Consider the following 19,936-nt stretch of genomic DNA (forward strand, 5'->3'; position numbering starts at 1 on the left):
CTATATATATATTTACATGGTTGACCATAGAAGCTTAAGAGCCTGAGCGCAAGACGAGCTCCTGTTGCAGGAAGCAGATCCTTCCTGCACTCATTCTTCATAATCTCTTACAGCCACAGAGCTCACCACTTACTACACAATGTTTTGTTTGTTAATAAAAAGGCAACAGTTCAGACCTGGAAAGGTCAGTCAGATACTGTACTTAATCGCATCTCTGCTCTATTATTTGAATATCATAGGGAATTACAAAGCAACATCGTTTCTTATCTGACAAACTTTAGTGTCAATACTTCAGAAATAAAAATAGCTTGTTGCATATGCACTGAGTTTGTTGTCTAATTTATATCATACAGAAGCGACTAGTTAAAATTTACTGTAAAAGCCACTACTAACATTTGTCTACACATACATCTAAGTGCTAAGCGCAACAGGACTGCAAAAAACACCAAACTTTACCTCTTCAGTGACTGGAAAGGAGGATGACCGCAGACAAATTCTCCACCTATTTTTCACTACCCTCCAACAAGTGCAAATTAGAAGTAGCTATGCTCAGAAAAACATCCCTAAAAAACAGTCAACAAAATCCCAATAGCAGAAACCAGCTGGATTAGCCCAACATATATCTATCTCAAGTATTTAAAAAAAGCAAGGCAACGTAAACCAACACTCTTGCATTGATTTCTTTTTTTGAAGATGCACAAATTCACATTGAGAACTTGACTACAAACAGACTTTGCTGTTCACAGTTCAGAAGATGTAGTTGTCCTTTCTCTACCAGAACATCATTCATATGCAAATAACTTTCTCAATAGCTAACATCATCTCTTCTTTCCTCCTCCCAACAGACTCTGGAAGATAGCCTCTTCAGAAACAATGACATAAAGGCCATTCACTCCTGGAAATAAATGCACCTGCTCTGTGTTCAAGTTCCAATCTTCAAATTGTGGAATGCAAGATAAATGAGTGGTAAAACACGTGCTCAGGCAAGAAATCATCAACATGTGAGAAAATAATTAGCAAAGCCAGAGAAAATAAACTGATTTTTTGTTTTTAATATCTATCTCATCTTCAACTTGAAATGCCATTCCACAAGTTTTTATCCACTATAAACCAACAGGTAAATAAGGTAGGTAAATTAAGAGAAGCTACCAAAGAAGAGAGAAGAAAATGGATTAATCCCTAGAAGGTGTTTTGTAGGTACTTCCTAGTAGTTTGCAAGGAAGAAGAAAACATAGCAACCGAACAAATCAGGTTTCCTAAAAGGATTGCATCTGGGACCACCTAAAAAATGTACTTTCAGTAGACAAGTGTGAACTTCCACTGTTGCTATGAGATCCACATCAAAATGACAAGCGAGATTCACAAGTATTACAACAAATTCTGCTTCTTCATCATATCTGCTTGAACCCTGTGTGTCATCTTGCTGCTCTACTTAGCCCCCTGCTACTCTTCTCAAGAGTTCTTCCAAAAGAGAGAGAGAGGAGACAGCAATCTATTTGAGAAATTGTTAGTCCCAAGTGATGGTTTCCTTGTTTTCTTGATGAGGATTTATTTTCTTATATTTTTTTAAATAGGCATGATCAAAAGTAACATGCATTTTGACAGAGTAACTTCTTGGAACACAAGTATTAAAAAAGCTTACTTGTTGTGGAACAGCAATACAATGTGACCTCGGCTCAAATTTTCCCATTACTAGAATTTCTGTATTTGCTAAGCACATAAGCTACTGCTGGCTTCACATTCTTTTTACAGGTCTGTCTGCAGTCTCTCATTCAAATCCCAATGCGTAAGAGAAATAGATATTGCTTAATTCAGATTAATTTTATGCACATCAGAAAAGTTGGGATGTTTTAAGAACATGCAATGTGCATTACAGAAAGACAATATTATTCCACAATAAACTCAAGATGCCTTAGAATTCTTTCTGACAATTTTTGCAACCCCTATATATCTCACACAAGAATGTTGTTAGGAGAGAAGAAAGCCTGACTCAGTGATGTTTAATGCTTCCTTTTTTTTCATTTAGTTACAACCATAGTGAATATTTCACTGTGCATGTGACACCTCATTTCACTTCCAGATCAGGAGGAAAAGGTACCTAAAAATATACTGTAAGGTGGAAACAGCTGCTGTGGATGTAATGCCAAAAGTCATGATCAATATTAAATAAGAGCATGTATGACACCTGAAGCAGAAGCAAAGTATTTCTGTAACGCGAGTTGGCTTAATCCACCATCTGCATTAAATAAATTTATTCATCTATTTATCATATCCACGACAGCAGCGATCTTGACCTGTGACAAACACCACATTTCAAAGATTTTACCGCTGTCAGTTTACGCAAGTGGCCAAAAGATGGAGGGTTCACAGACTACAAATAAGATGTAACCCCAAGAAGAGCTCTGGGATATAAATCCTTCTGAATATCCTTAAGAGTATACAGTACTTTTTGTTCTGATCTTTATGACGCTAACACCTATCTTGAGACACTAAAATATCCCACAATGAAGACAGGGCACCATCTGGTAAGCACAATACTGATTAAACGCTCTGATAAGAGCTCCTAGAACTAAAGCAAAACTACTTTTTGCATTCAATTCTGGAAATCTTCCCCTTCATCACATTCAAACATAAATAAAGCAGAGTTATCATTCTGACTTTACAACTTCCATCATCCCTGATCAAGTGCCAAATGAAGCCCCACAGCCTCTTTCGAGGAGCAGCACCAGCACTTACAGCAGATGCTCTTAGAGCTACTGAACAGATGTCCCAGGGCAAGGCAGCAGGCACAGATGGCATCCCTGCGAATATGTACAAACTTGGGGTTGCCATCCAGTCAAAACAATTGTGCATCTGCCTAACGTTGGGGGGGAGAAGGTCACAAAACCACAGGAGTTCAAGGATGGAAGCACCATTCACCTTGCACATGCTGCAGTAACACTACAATGTCAGGTCTCTCAAACGCTGGGGAAAAAAAAAATCACTCCCATAGTAAGACTCAGACTGTTAATGAACAGAAGCTTCTGGTAACTTCTGTCAGTCTGGTCAAGGTATAATTTCTTGTATTTTTTAAATAGCAAAGCAAATTCACGGGAAGTTCAGAGACCAGCCCATTTGATGTCATCAACTAGAAATTTGGGAAGCTTCTGCACATATTTGCCTATTTGGATATGTTTGTGCACATCACTTCTTCATTTCACAGCAGCATCATACCAAGCAGAATACCACAACATTTAATTATGTTTAATGATAAAAAGAGCTTCAGGCAAGACTATGCTTTAGCATCTTTGTAGAAACACTTCTCAATGTATTCAGAGGCAAAGAGCCAATGAACCTGCATCTATTATCACACAGATTACAGGAGTTTCAATCTACAGAGATTCTGTGATGGATCACAGTCCATTACATTTTTGGCCTTTCATCGTTCCTTACTACTAATTGAGGCTGTGTGCTCAGTGGTACACACAGCACACTTATTTCGGTTGCGCTGCCAAGTGGCTCAGCCTGGACAGCAACAGAAAATAAACTGAGACCTTGTCCTAACGCTCCTCCGTAGAAAGCAAGTCAGGTCAAGAGCACACACTGGGTACACTATGGTGCAGATAAGCTGGCAGGCAAACGCCCAAGTCCATCACCACTGTCAGTGAAGCCATATAGAGCAAAAGCAGTGCCTCGGAAACAAGAGATGCATCCGACTCCAAACTAAAGTAAACACTCACCAGGCAGTTGTCACCATGGTTCTGTATGGATGCAAAATTAGAACAAGTTACAGCTGTCAAGGCAAATTTTTCAGTTGCTTCCACAGGAACTGTTCTTGTACCCTAGTTACTATAAAGTGACAGGGTAAGATCCCAAGCTCTGAAGCATTAGGCATTGTCAGACACTGGATTTTGAAGTAATGCTCTCACGTGCTCAAGTGCACAGATCTAGTCCTCTGCTACATACGCATACTTACAAACCATACAAAGCTACTTGTTACAGCTAGTTTAAATATGGACAGATTGAGAGGCTGCACAGCCAAACCGTACAAGGCAAATCTTCACTTATATGGCATTAAAGACTTAGTACCGTGGCAGAGATTATGTACTGATATCATCAAAGCTCATGAGCAAAATCAGACTGACATCAGGCAGCACAAAAGGTGTCGTGAACAGGAGGATCATCTGTGACAATGAAGGTATTCTGCTGAAAAATCAGATTAACTTTCTACAAAAGAAAATGCAAATCTGAATCCCATATGTTTCACAATGACTCTATCATGATTTACTGTACTCTGTAACTACTTCTTCTACACAAATAAATCCAAAATAAGCCAAAACTTAATACTAAATTCTTTCAAAGCTTTCAAGTAAAAGCCTGCAACTTCACTGTCCCACTGGCTCTCTAAACAGGATTCTTTCCAAGATTCGTGCCCTTTCTTTTCAAACAAAAGGAACTAACTCCAAACAATTAAACAACTTTATTTTTCCTTTCAGACCACTTTAAGGACAACGGGAATCATGTTCTATCAGCCTAGCTTGAAACTTTTAGCAATAAAACCCCCCACACTGACATTTTCTATAATAAACATCTTGTCTTTTGTTCTACAAATCTGCTACATGGCAGCTGGGCACGCAAGCTGCAAGGCATTAAGCATTTATGATGCTCAGAATATGCATTTGTGTACCTGCAACTAGGCAAAGGTCATCCAAATACAAATTTACTGTCTTCTTTGATCATATAAGAAAATAGTAACCCTAGCTTCTGCCTGCCAGCTAAAAGACAGCTTGAGTCAAAGCTGGTACAAAGCAGCTACTCATTTTCATGGCATACATTGTAAAGACTGACCTTAAGCATTTTTGTTTTCATGTCATATGTCTAAAAATCTGATCTTCGCTGTGGCTGCTACCTGCCTACTATCTGAAAAAGACTTGGTCTCTCCCCTCTTCATAGAGAGCCAAGTAGGTAGTACCACAATGCACCTAAAAATAGTATTGCATCTTAGCAGGCTTCAGAGCTAGCACAGTCAGCAGGGCAGAAAAGAGCCTATCATTTGAAATAAGGTGAAGTCATGACTCCTTAGCTGCTACCACTTATTTAAAAAGAAATAACAAACTCCACATATATACATGTATGTCCTCATACAAATACAGACACAAACACCTGCAAGAAACAAGACATCTCTATTAAAGATAGGTATCTGCCAGAAGCAGTCAAGCAATGGGAGAAATTTTATTTTATTCCCTCACAAAAAGCAGAGGTTGATCTCACAGAAAGGGACGCAGCCTAGCGTCTTTCAGGAGTAAGAAAGAGATGGCCTCACTCTCCTGTCTGCTTATTCCTACCTCATCTTTTGCATCAGATCTAGACATTTAGTTGCAATGAGACATGGTCAACCCAATGAACTAGTCTGACAGAAAAGTAACCTGACAAAAGAAACGACTCATCTCCTTACATATCACCACTCCAAAACCAAGTCACTTTTACTCACATTATCACTGTAACTCTAGCGAGGAACACGATCCACAGCTACACTTTGAAGTAGTCCTTGAAGGGCTCATCATTCACAACTCTTGACCAAAAGTTAGTTTCCTCAGTGCACCACTGGACCATTGCAATTCACAAAGCAGCTATACCTGAGGGCTTTCTGAATGGGGGTCGTGTTTTTTAAGGCTAAGCTAGAACTCTAAGCTGGCATTATCCCAGTGATTATTGTGGCTATGCAGAAGCTTGAAGCTGTCAGTGCGACTACAGAGCCCCCAGCAGAACATAGCTCCAGTCCTTCCCTCCCTCATGTTCATCAATGCAGCAGGAACTCAGCTCAGGGCATGCCCAGATCCATAATCTCTAAATACTGGGGTTTATTAAAACAAAAGAGGATAACATAGCCTTTTATACTAACGAGGTCTGTCACCTGAGTCAAACTGCAATGTCTGAAAACAAATGACTCTCATTGCTGTATCCTTACAAGGAGCTTCTTCCCTCCAATCTTGCTCTCAAATTCAGCAGCTTTTCAGTAATTTCTTATGTTATAACAAATTTCACTAGACTCACAGCAAAAATATCTTTTCCCTTCCACTTTCCCAAAGCCCAGCCACGTGTCTGCTCCCTGCTGCTCTCTGGGTGCCCTCGTTCCCCGCCTGCCCCGTAGGCTTCCTTCTTCCCTCCCCACTGCCACCTGAGCACTGGCAGCTTTTCACAGCAACAGTCGCTAGGACAGGCACTGTGACTCTCCTGCCTCTCAGAAAGCAGTTCCCAGGGCAAGGAAGGCACGCAGGCATCTCTGCTAAACTGCAAACAGAAAATAGAAACCAGACACATCCCCCAGACTAACATCCAACCAAGCAGATGACCACCTATTAACAAAATGTTGCAAACTTCTAACTATCTTATTAACTAGGAGAGTTGCATTCTTAACGTAACTGCCGTGAGTAATACTGTGAATACAAGCCCAAATTCAGCATATGCAGTTTTCAGAAAGTTGTCTTCAGACTAAGTCTGAAACTCTGCCTGAATCAAAGGGTCATAAAACAAGCAAAGAGAATAACTCAGCATGTTGGAGAAGACTCCTGGGGGACCCACACATTCTGCTCCTAGCTGACCACAACATTTCTGCACTGTCCAAATTCAGTTTTAAAGAGTTTCAAACTGTCAACCATTCTGCTCCAATTGCCAACACGGTCCAATCAATGTGTTCCAACAGCTGGTTATCAGCAGCATGTTAATGCTTCAGAGAGACAACAGTTGTCAGCCTAGTGTACATAAAACACCTGCTCTCAGCAGGGAGCCATAAGATAGAAGGTAGCTCCTCAAGCAGTAACTCTTCTTTCACATCACTTAAATCAGTGGAAGATGTATAGAATATATCAATTCTGCCTCACTTTTCTCTTTTGCACACTTGACCCCAAGCACAGAACCAGGTGGGTCCAATGCTATTTTCATTTGCAATTCTGAGAAACAGAAGTTCACTTGCTTGTTCCACTATGGGGGGAGGGGGAAGTGTGTAGATGCCTCACACATTTCACATCACCTTGTTCAAAGGGATGGAAGGCTCGATCTTTATATTTTCTGTATAGCTTTCCAGTTTAGCAATTCTACATTTAAATATTAATGAAGATGTGACCTTTACCCTAAAAGAAAAAGGTTATTGGATACCTCTGCAGAGTTTTTTCTTCCCTTTCTGAATATTGGGTATCTCAGAATCCAATATGTGCATACACATCTTGCAGAGAAATAACCTAAACCATAGCATGGAGTAAATCCAATCATTCAGGATTACAACCAGGGTCAGAAGTCATTTACATAGGTTTCTTTTCATTAATTAGATTTCAGTGTTTAATTTAAGTAGCTTGTGACCCTTTTGTGGATTTAATCAAATATATGGCCTGGTAGCCTTCCAACTGTTATTTGTGTACCTACAGCTTTCTACCTACTCCTCAACAGTCTCGGACACTGTTGGTGACGCTGGGGGGAAGTACTCAACAATGCAGTAGAATCAATGCCTGTTTCCCCTCTGCACCCAAAACCAACTTGCTAGGAATAAAATTGTTTACTATGAATCTGACATGTTTATCAGAATCCCCCTGAATATTTATCTCAACACAGCTTGCTGTTACATAACCAAAGGCCAAATTCTCCACTCAGCACAGTACAACTAGCTTGTGAGTTTCCAAATATTTAGTGTGGCATAAATGTTCTGATTTTTAGGTCCTAGACACATTATAAGCATAAAAAGAAAGAAAAATAATCAGAAAAAAAATAGAAAAATAAAATTTTTAGTGCTTTGTGTAAGAAAATCTTAGAAACATTAGTCTTATGATTCACTTCCCAGTTCTATCATGGTGGGATCTCATTTTGAAACAGTCTCCAGAAAGAATGACAACACACAGATAAGAGTTAGGACTAAAAAGAAGCAAACAGAGAAGACGCAGGATGCACACAAAATAGTAGGGAGGAATAAGCAACTTGGGAGTTTACAAAACAGTATGTTTTTCATCCTGCCTCTTTAGTAACCACTAAGAGTAACAAAAGCAATACTGACTTCTTTGGGAATGCAAAGGAGGGGGAGCTACAGACAAGGGACCTTTAAAAATAGATATAATGAGCCCTTGAGGAAAAGGTCAATAAGGGTTTTATCCTATTTCTTATGGATAGCTCACAGGTAACGGCCCCTATGATTACTAGTTTAGTTTTGCACATTCTGCCTTACAATACACAGTTTCTTTGCTTTCCACAAAAATAAACCAATGGTTAAGAAGAAAATCTTTCTTTGAAAGGTAGCTTGTTACAGGTCAAGCAAATACCCAACAGGTTACTTTCGAAAAGTTACAGGGAATTTTGCCTGATCAAAGATTAAAAAAATCTGATTGAGATGTGCCTTGTACTTTATGACCAGGTGACAGCTTGGTGGGTAGCTGTGGTTATGGGTAACATACTATAAAGATTCTATTTCCTCTTACTACCTTTCAGGTAAGTACCAGAATCACAGGCTATGTATACCTGTGCTACTCATCTGATTTGAGGAGGTTCAGATCTGTACATTAGCAGAAAAATCATTCTGGACTCAGTAGTTTTCCATACCTTAAGCCCATCGTGCTTAGATACAAGTGGTGGGTCAATGGTGGTTACCTCTAAAAAAATCCCAGCAATTACAATGTTGTTTTTTAAAGTTTGGACAATAAATCATAGTATCAAAGAATACTTTAGGTCAGAAGGGACCTTAAAGATCATCCAGTTCCAACCTCCCTGCCATGGGCAGGGACACTTCCCACTGGATCAGGCTGCCCAAGGCCCATCCAACTTGGCCTTGAACATCTCCAGCGATGGGGCAGCCACAACTTCCCTGGGCAACCTATGCCAGTCCTTCACCACTCTCATAGTGAAGAAATTCCTCCTTACGATTTGAAAATGTTATAAGCTCATCAGTGGGGTGACCACTCCCAGAAGAAAGCTTGCCCTTTTTTCCAGGCACCTTACCCATTGCTTCCAGTACCAAAACCCTCAGAATACATTCAAAGTACACAAACGCTTTCCTTTCCCACTCACTGTAATTTATTATTTTTATACACAAAGGACAGGAAGAGTTTATGGCTAATGTTAGGGGGGGAAGGGGCAAAATTTTCACATCAACAAGAAAAGAAAATATTAAAGCAGCCAGTTGCTTTTAAATCGTGCCCCAGAGTAGTCAGGGAATCGTAGTCAGCTCTTTCAGTGAAAGGCAGTATTTCAAAGAATGCTAGCCTGGGTACCTGAATATCCCTGACAAACTTCCCCAGGGACTGATCATGGCCAGCAGTGGGAAGGAACCGTCAGCATACCCCGGCCAAGTGAGTAAACAGTACAAAGACTCCATCTAATTTGTGTTCCAGGACTTTGGACCATGGAACGCCAGAGCAGGTAATGACCATGATGACAATTTTGGATGAAACCTTTGAAATAAGAATTCATTCTGGGTGAGATTTCAGATAACTTGATGGCTTTTTCTAAGCATCCTGGCGGTCTGAAAAGTCTAAAGACAACACGTAGTTTAATTCTCCAACAAAGAAAATAGTTCTTCTATTATAGTTATCTTCTTCATCCCTAAGTAACATGTTTGTCCAGCCTGTGCTACATTTTGTTATCTATAATTGAGGAAAAAAAAAAAATCTTCAGATTTACCATTGTATTTCAGAGAACTATATAGTCTGCGCATACTATCAGGCTGTTTAATTAGACTTAATCTGTGTTAATTAAGCTTTCCATTTTTCAAGTTGTATTTTAATACATTTGTACCTTGAAAACAAAGTATTTATCATCAAGCTGATTCAACAAGATAAAATATTAACAAAGATGCATTTGCCATCCTTGTAGTATAAATCCTGTCTGTCAAATGATTATATAAATTAACAGCAAATTTCTAATTGTTACAAAATAGCCATTTAGTACAAGAAAACAACATATTTGAATTACTGACTTAAAGAAAAGCTGGTTTAATCTTATTTTAATACCTTTTGTATTTTTTTTATTATAAATTAAGATTTAGGATCCATTTACCTACTTATACCTAAAATACCTTATATAACTTAGTTTCAGAGTTTTATGCTACTAATGGAAAACAAACTTCTGTTAAAACTTAATAGAATAATTAAATATAAACCAAACATTCTATGTATTACTAAGCCATAAATTTTCTTCCTGTACCTAATGGTGATCATGTCCATTACACACAACTTGCAAAAATGCCTTCTGAACTAGCTACGCTGTTATACTGGCATAGGCAACTAATAATATATGTATACATGTGTGTATGTGTACATATACAAACATCTGTTTGTTGCATGGAATATAACCTGTCAGCTGCTACGTGCACAACAAAAAAGACATCTCCTCTAAAGATATTAACTCTTGTCCCAACAGCTAACATAGTTTGTTTCATTCAGGTGTTTTTTACCTTCTTCATGTTGAGAAGTCTCAAACATTTAATTTTTCCACTTTTGGTATGCTGTTAAGTTATAAAACATTTTGTTCTTAGCTACAATATTTCCTATTTTATGCATAAGGGAAGAGTTCTTGCTTTTCCATAATCAAAAACTATATTGGTTAAGCAATAAGTGTACACTTACACTTGTTCCCATAGGTCTTAATCATGCTGAAACATAATGATGTTATTCACTATTCTCCTTGCAATGTCTATCTTCATAGACACATCGAAGGTTTAAAAAAAGCTTGACCAAAAACCTAGATCTCACCAGAACAAAACCATGATAATTACCTAAAGCTTAGTAGGAACAACAATTTTAAGAAGGCTTCCCAAGCATGTCAAGGGCCTGCACACATTTCAGCTCACATACAAAGCAAGTTACCTGAGCAGTCTGAGCAACGTCAAAAAAATATCAAGCTGAAAGTTGTGCTATTGCATTGATAATAATGTAACCAGGGCCCTCTTCAGTAGTGCCCCAAATCTTTGGTCTCTACTCCTTATCCATCTTAAAATGTATTTTCTTCACTGTCATTCAGTTTATCAATTTCTGTCATCACAGACTTAAAGAGTTTGAAAGCACAATTTTTACAAAGGTCCAAGAAGCAACTTAGGAAACTAGAGAAAGAAACAGTGACTCTGTTTTAAGTGATACACAATCAATCCAGAAAAGAAGGATAGTTGCAGTAATCCATAACATTCAGAACGCAACAGCAGCCATCAGCAACACAGGACACGTCTGTTTCAACTCTTGCATAGGACTACACTGTCGGAAACAGCCTTGGTTACAACACAGAACCACAAAGGTTTAAGAGAGACTAGCACCCAATCATTCAACTATAAATATATATTTTACAGAAGCCTAGTAATTTGGAATACTAGAGATGATCTCAGTGCCAAGAGCAGCCACCAGCAGCACATTTTGTACAATCAAGATTACTCCTGCACAACACATCTCTCTGTGAGCCTCTGTTTCTGCCCACCAAGAAAGAGGAGGCAATAGCTAAATTCAGAAGAGACCATACCTAAAGATCCATGTGCTTTGCACTGTTTAATCATCACTGCTTGTCTAGTTTGACCTTGGGTTTTGCTGAGTGCATGCATGTGTCCCTACATGCAACAGCTTTCCTCTGTAATGGCTCTCCTCAACGTCCTCTTTCTCAAATTAAAAAAATCCCTTCACATGGCAAACTGATCCTGTTAACCATGACTTCAGAGAGCTACAATGGCCTGAAAAAGCTAGAAGGAATTAAAAAGTAATGACAAAAGGAATAATGAAGTGAAAGAAGGAAACCACAAAGAGTAGGAGGGAGGGACCCTTGTGTAACATTAAACAATATTATTGCATATTGAGACAATGGCCTGGAAAATGAAAGAAGGAATGAAGTGAAAAAAAAAGGAAAAAAGAGACCAAGAATAAGGAAGTTTTAGAAGGAAGTAGGGAAGTAGTAGAGTCCCCCCCCCTTAGCCATCCTTGTCTAGACATTTCTGCTGTTGCAGTGGCAAAAGTTGACTATTTGGTCATAATAAAGCCACTGCCTTCTCCTTCATACACTTCCTCAGCAAAAGGTAAGAACATGTACATGATGAACAACATTAAATACCAATAGCTTTTTTTTTTTTTCCTAAAAGACATGCTGCAGAATGACTGGTATTAGATTTGAAATGGGAGCAGCCAAAGAACATCCTATTACTTGTATTACAACAGAAAGCCAGACTAAACAGACAGGTCCTTCGAGCCCTAAAAAATTATGAAAAAAATAGTATTCCAAAAAAGTTACAAGTAGGAGAATATTTGACACAACACACACTTTGAAACATCAAAACTGGAGTTGTATTATGGACCATAATACAAGGATCATTTCTTTTCTATAATGAAGTGATATCTGCCACTGTAACAGCCAATGAAAAACTTTTCTCCTACACTGACAACAACCAAAAAAAAGAAAAAAGAAATATATAGGAGACACCCACGAAATAAGAATACACCGTATTTATGCCAAGAAGAAAACATACACATCACCATACGGGAGCACAAAAAGCATCTTAATTGCTTAATAACACGATTGCTGAACCTCAAAAATATTTTAAAATGTTATAAGACATAGTGAAGCAGAAAACATGTAAGTTGAACTTGTATGAAAAAGCAGACTCTAAAGTGCACACGATAAATTACACTACAAGGTCTGTAACTTCCAAAGTGCATTGTGTCTATAATACATTGGTTTTGATCTTTCCATTAAAGCTAATTTAACTTAATTTACAGACCAGGATACCAAGTAATGCATTCCTCCTGTAACAAAAACAAAAAAAAACCCTAGTAAAAAGTAACAAACTGCAAACTACAAAGAAAGGCTTTAACTTACATGTCAGATTTTACATCTACCATTTCAACACACTGTCAAAACCAACCACTAAGCACTCAGTATCTTTTATATTGCCACTGCTGCAAGAGAGAAAAAATTTCTTCTTACCTGTGCTCTAACTCTCGAATGGACAGTATGACTCCAGATGTTGATGCCTTCTGTTGCAGGGTGGCCAGAAACGTGAACTCACTTTTATTCCAGAAGAGCTGAATTAGCTTCTCACTCACATGGGGTGCTGCATGGATTTCTCTTTCTATATCTAAGAATTTTATTTTTAAAAAAAAAGAAAAAAAAGAGATAAAGAAACAACAGTCCAGTAAAAATGCCAAGTCAGGAAGATTCAGATTCCATTTTTCATTTTCCCATGAATATTTTTCATTTTTGAGAGTCATCTACCATACTCCACCACTGCATTTGTCCAATGAAAAAATCCAAACACTATTTCTGTCAGCATGCCCACTTGTCACTTTGACAAGTTCACAACTGGTCAGCTACTGATTTTCTGACAGAATTTTTAACAGGCAGCTAAGCCATTTGTGTCTGCTGTGAGCAGATTAAGTTGCTGTAAATAAGGTGTGCTGCAGTCAGATAAATAGGCTCCTAAATTCTGAGGAATATCAGACACTGCCTCTTCCAACACAATTCACCAAGCTCCAATTCCAGTTTTTAACGCTGACTCCGTTACCACCTCTCCATCGTACATCAGAGGAAACCTTGCTCTGTGTAAGGCAGAGATGTATTATTGCTAATAATGCTATATGGCTGTGCTGCTGCCTGAGAAATAAATACAAGACATGCTTACAATCCACTATCATTTCAGGGATTTCTCAGTTTAAACAAGCAAACCGTGACAGCTCATACAATATTTATTAAACTACAGTCTGACCAGACAGATCAGAAATATTTCAGTCTCGCTAATCCTGCTGATGTCCAAGCAGCAGCATGCCTTCTTGTATTTGATCTTCTAAGATTTAGATGTGCCATCTCCCACCACATTCATTTCTATCGCATCCTCTTACTCACAATATACCATCACTATGAAAGATGATTAATGACAAAAAGGAGAAATCAAGGCATTTCACCTTCCCGCCCCTTGCCATGTCTCTCATGCTGGGTCTTTGTCACACATTTTCAAGACCTGTGCCACTTGCGGTTCCTGGATGTCACAACCAATTAGAAGCCCAGTGCGCTTCCTTTTAAAAGGTATACTTTGAAGCTAGAAATGCTGGCACAAATTCTCAGCTGGTAGAAAATCATATAATTCCTCTGAATCCCGAGAATCTGGCCCAGCATGAATGTTGAAAAACACAAAGGAACGATGAGATCTACAATTCAGAATTTCACTGTAGGAAAAAAACCCAACATATTGTGTCATTAAATAAAGCTTGCAGAAAGAGGAGAGACTGGCTTGAGAAACAATTTGAAAGTCAGAAATGCAGCTACTAAGGGAATGCCTTGGACTGAAACCAAGCTCCAAGGAAAAAGTATTCAAGCATGTTTTGTAATGGGGTGCCTCAATTTTTCCTGTGCAGCTTAAAGCCCTCCAAATGAAACTACACACTCAGGATGCCTAACACACTTGCACTCTGAAAAGTACTGCAAATTAGACATCAAAAATCGCCAGGCATTATTTTAAAATCTTTGCCAGATGCTCAAATTCACACGAAAAAAAAATATAAAGCCGACTTCACAGCATCAAACTATTTGTCTGTCGAATGCCACTTTTATCATAGTAGAGGATAAAGCTTCAAAGAACAGAAATCCTTTCCACTGCCGTCAGAAAGGGGAATGAAGGAATAAACAATCGAGCACAGAAGACCAGATTTTTTCTTTATCCATAAGATTTCATTATCTGTATCATTATCTTCACCTAGCAAGTGTTATTACTGGTCACAAATACTATATTGTTACTTTAAAAAAAAACTGATGCAGCAAAACTGTATGTCCCATACACCAGAAAGCTCTCCCATAACCAGTTTGTTATCTACACAGACATACGATGCACAATCCAAGACAAGTAGGATTCAGAGAGCTGTCTAAGAGCTGACAGCTGAAGATAATTATCCTTGTACTGAAGGTCAAGAACATTAGTAACTTAAAAAATTTTATATTTTTTCTTAAAGATGTCACAATTGCCAGAAATAAAATATGACTTATCAAAGCTTTCAAAAATTCTTTCACATATGAAAGCAAAGGCAGTGCCTGTCAATGAAACACATACACTAAAACTTCAGTCAACCCTTGCAAAGTCCAACATTTTCTCATTATATCTTGATCCCCCTGTAAAGCCACATCCCGCCATCTAGCCACCAAATTTTATACAAAAATACAGGACTCCTTGGCCAAAATCATGAACAAATACTCAACACATTGACTACTTCAGTTAGAAACGTACTCAAATGTTGTACTATACTTTACCACCTCTTGATTGTCATGAATGCACCAAAACCACGTGCAACGCCTTATATTCGTTCTCTGTTGATTTAAATCAGTAAGATCTAAAGTTCTGAAATTCCAGAATCTCAGATACAAACTACTAGAAAACAAACAGTATTTGCGCAATGATTTGCAACACTATTCTGACATAATCTGTACAACCGTAGAATGGTTTGTGTTGGAACCGACCATAAAGATCATTCAGTTCCAACTCTGCTGCTACGGTCAGTGACACTTTCCACTGGATCAGATTGCTCAAAGCACCATCCAGCCTGGCCTTGAACACCTCCAGGATGGGGCATCCATGACTTCTCTAGGCAACCTGTGCCAGAGCCTCACCACCTCCACAGTAAAAAAAAATCTAATCTCTATCTCCCCTCTTATAGTTTAAAACCACTATCCCTCGTCCTGTCACTGCACTCCCTGATAAAAATCCCCTCACCAGCTTTTCTGTAGGTCTTTTAAGTACTGGAAGGCGTAGAAGGTCTCCCCAGGGCCTTGACTTTTCTAGGCTAAGCAAGTCCAACTCTCAGCCTGTCCTTGTATGGGACTCATCCCTCTGATCATCTTCATGGCCCTCCTCTTGGCTCACATTAACAGATCCTTGTCCTTTCCATGCTGAGGACTCCAAAACTGAATGCAGTACTCCAGGTTAGGTCTCACAAGAGCACAGGGGAACAATCACCTCCCCTGACCTGCTGGTCACGCTTCCTTTGACGCAGCCCAATATATGGTTGGTGCACATTGCTGGGTCATGTTGCGCTTCTCATCAACCAACACCCCCAAGGCCTTCATTCTCCACACAGACTGTATTTGCGCTTGGACCTTGCAGGATCTTGCACTTGGCCTGGTTGAACTTCATGAAGTTCACACAGGTCCACCTCTCAAGCCTGTCAAGGTCCCTCTGGAAGGCATCCCTTGCCTCCAGGATGTCAATCGCACCTCAAAGCTTAGTGTCATCAGCAAACTTGCTGAGCATGCCCTCAATTCCACTGTCCATGCCTGCAACAATGATGTTAAAGAACACTGGTTCCAATACCAGCCCCTGCAGAATGCCATTCATCGCTGGTCTCTACCTGGATATTGAACCATTGACCACAACTCTTTGAGCGTGACCATCCAGATAATTCCTTACCCAATTAGGCTTTTAAAAATTAAATAGTACCATACTCAGAAGTGTGTTATCTGGATTATTACCAGTGCCTAGGAAGACCCTCTATCGCTAGACAACTGAAAAACATACTTGCAGATGCAAAAACACCTACGGAAATGCTGTTCTTCACAACAAACTCAGTAACTACAACAAGGGGACTTTTCCAGCAATTCCGTGGCAAATGCAACCCAATAGCATTGGACTCATAAGATGAGGAGTCCACCGAGGCTTGTGAGGATTCTGAAGACACACAACCTGGTATTGCAAAGAAGATAAACCTTTCAGAGTGCTGAGTGCAGTGCTGGGCTCACAATATGGGGCCTGAATGCTGGGAAGGAGCTGCATGAGGTTTCATTGAGGGCAGGGTCCAGCCAGCACTGCATCACCCCAGCTCGTACATCCTGTGGGACAGTCCCTCGCAGCTGCCCCCTCCTCACGCCGTAGGATTGCTGGGCATGTCATCTGTTTGTGTTTCACTCCATTTCTGCAGAAAGTACCATACAAATGAACTGGGAGTACAATCCATTTAGAATAAGAGCTTTCTATCTTCAGGTTGATTTCCACACTTCAAAAAAAAAAGAAAAATCGAGAGCACATACACCCCCTCACCGCAGGTGCCTGAAAGGGAAAATACTTTTTATGCTCTCCATAAAAATAACTGTCTGCTCATAATGAAATGTCGTATTTCCTACATAATATAGAACAATATAGGTTTATACAGTAATCTTCAGTGAAACATCACTTCATGCTTGAATGAAAACACAATCTCAGCAAAATAAATAAATAAATAAATAAATAACTATACATACGACTTTCATATGCCCTTCTATGTGATTATAGTTTCTTAATTTGAAATAGTGACTGTCTGGAGAGGTTCTTTTAAACATACCAGAGTGTTTCTAAAATAAACAAGAAAAAAAAAAAAAACAAGCATACACAGTTATTTGAAAGTATAACAGACACAAATCATCTCAGAGCATAAAGAAAAGGCAACTTTCTACCTTCAGCAGAACAGAGAAACAGAAGACACCTCTATGTCAAAAAAAAGAGAGCATCGTTGTTGCTTGATTTTAATTCTTTTTTTTTAAGTCATGGCTCCATGGAAGAAGAGCCAAACACAAAGAAATGCTGCTGCTCACTAGGACAGTCCAACCTACTGACGACCTATTGTCCCACATTTCCCTGCCCAGCACCATCTCCCCCATTCCAAGGGACACCACTTTACCTCCTCGTGACTGCCTTGTCCCGCACAAAGCCCATCCATCCCTCAGTCAGCATAGCCCTACCAAGCCAAAAGGAATTATGAGAGGAACTGGCACACAGGGCTATGCTTATGCAGGGGCTCAGCAGCTGCAGCAGGACCTGCAGAGGAAGACCACAGCACCCTGCTTAGCTGCAGCAAGTTCTTACATGCTCAGCCATCCTGATAAATTTTACCCACAACTGCGATTACTCACAATACTCACTTTCATCACCTTCAAAATAAGTCTTACATTTTTATTTTAGCATGAGTTTGTTCACATTTCCTCATAATACTGGTTCAGATGAATGGTAATGCTGCTCTGGGGCTGATGATGTCGAAGCAATCTTTCCTGGATACATAAAAAATGTACCAGTATTTCGGTACACGCTTTCCCTACATGACAAATGGAATTAAGAGGTGCAATAACTCAGTAACAGGATCAGTCCTTACAAACTTGATTTAGGCCCTCAAGTCACATATTCCTGTGTGGATCCACTGACCTATGTATCACCAGCTCTGGTACCTAAAAATTACAAACTTAGGCTTTTGCCACTTGTAGGCCAGAATATATGAGGGGGTCCAAAGAAGAGAAAGGGAGAAGTTGGCTTCAGCTCCATTATGAAGTGTAAGAAAATTATCACCACACACAAAAGCAGACAAAATCAGTTAGATAACAAAAATGATAGCTCTAGGAAAGTAGGCAAAATTCTTGCCAAAATTCCTTTGATGACAATGTCAACAATCCATCGTAGAGTGGGAAGTAAATGATCATACAGGCTGGAATTTTAAGCACTTAATGTGCACCATATCTCACAAACTAAATCCAAATCCACCTAGGAAATCATTTTTCTTCAATAAAGGTTTCCATTAGACAAAAATACTAAAATTCAGTCCTAAATCAACCTATGTTTTCTTAAGCAACAGATAGTGTTTCATCATTCACTAGCCTGCTTGAATATCCTTTCCTTTTACTTCCTTACCTTGGCAGGGAACACTGCAGAACACATTGCTTTTTTGGTACCTTCAAACATTTTAAGGCTATTTGTTTCAACACGTTTTCAGGAGTACCTCTGCACAATCACTGTGGAAAAGCAATTAGAAATTAACCCTGCAATAACAGAGAATCTGGATTTCAGGGACTGCAATTAAAGAATTGAATACTGCAGCATATTGGCTCTTACCTTGCTATGGGCACAGTCCAATTAAACTGAAATCACTATTAAAAGAAAAAAAAAAAAAAAAGCAGTGCCTCATTTTAAATAATCAGATTTCAAAAAAAAAGGAATCGAAAGTAAAAGAAGGATACAAAATTGGTAATTTCAGTGTAGGCAGTTTCTAAAAGTTGCTCAGGACACATATAACAGCATCACCCTTCTGTTTACTGAAGGCAAGTGCTTCATCAAGCCTCTGAGTCCAATGAAGGCAGATGCTTCATCGAAGTCTGAGTCCAAGTGGGATCCGGTGCACAAACTCTTTTCTGCACATTGGTCCCACAAATCATCTTTAGAAGAACTGGTCAAAAAAAAAATATATATAACCAACCCCAAACACTACTGGTGATAGATGTTCATTTCTTCCTGTTCCTCTAAACCTATTCCTCTATCCACACAAATCACTAACAGATCCAAAAGTTCACAGAAGGATGTTGACACCAACCACAAGGATATTCACCAAAAAAGAAGTTCATTTCACTGCCAAACAGGGAAACATTTCAGGCAGTCGTCCCTCCCTGTCTAGTCAAGGGCAAAATGCAGTTAATCACAGATAGTACCAATTTTTTATTTTAAGCTGTGGGGAGACATTTCACACAAATTTCTCCTTATATGCAAACAAAGAGGCTTTGCAATATTCTGCCATCACAGGAATAGGGACAGAATCAAAGATAACCTCGCCCTCAGAGCACTCTGGGTGCCCAATTCAGCTATCACCATGCTGCAGAGTCCCACCAGCCAAGCACCAGCATAAGCAGACATCTCCTAAGCACAGACCTGAATTCATCCACCATGCCTGCCACTCACCCACATTGCTTCCAAGCCAGGCTAAAGCATGGGGTTTGGCAGACTGAAGAGTGCTGCCAAGGAAAAATAATTGCAAGCTTAAATTAAGGTGCTGAGCAGACACCACGCTGCTGCCCTCCGAGCCCCGCTGCACTGGCACCGTGTGGACCAGCACTGCCCGTCCTACCTGCCAGCAACTCAGAGAGAGGGATGAAAACACCTCACCCCTTCTCTCGAGAACTATGCTACTAAGAAGGACTAAGAACAGCATGATGTTTTCTCAGCGGCACATCTCTGCTTCTATGT

General features: G+C 39.4%; 1 protein-coding gene across 4 annotated transcripts in view; it reads right to left on the reverse strand.

Moving 5' to 3' along the window:
* The window catches only part of NELL1 (neural EGFL like 1), a 299,987-nt gene that overhangs the window by 260,305 nt on the left and 19,746 nt on the right, over positions 1-19,936 (reverse strand). For all 4 annotated transcript variants that reach the window (XM_054068679.1, XM_054068678.1, XM_054068677.1 and 1 more), the window contains exon 3: positions 12,910-13,060. In XM_054068679.1, the coding sequence (XP_053924654.1) occupies positions 12,910-13,060 (151 nt within the window). The remainder of the gene's footprint in view (positions 1-12,909; positions 13,061-19,936) is intronic.

Source organism: Cuculus canorus, chromosome 5 (assembly GCF_017976375.1).
Source record: "Cuculus canorus isolate bCucCan1 chromosome 5, bCucCan1.pri, whole genome shotgun sequence".
NCBI lineage: Eukaryota > Metazoa > Chordata > Aves > Cuculiformes > Cuculidae > Cuculus > Cuculus canorus.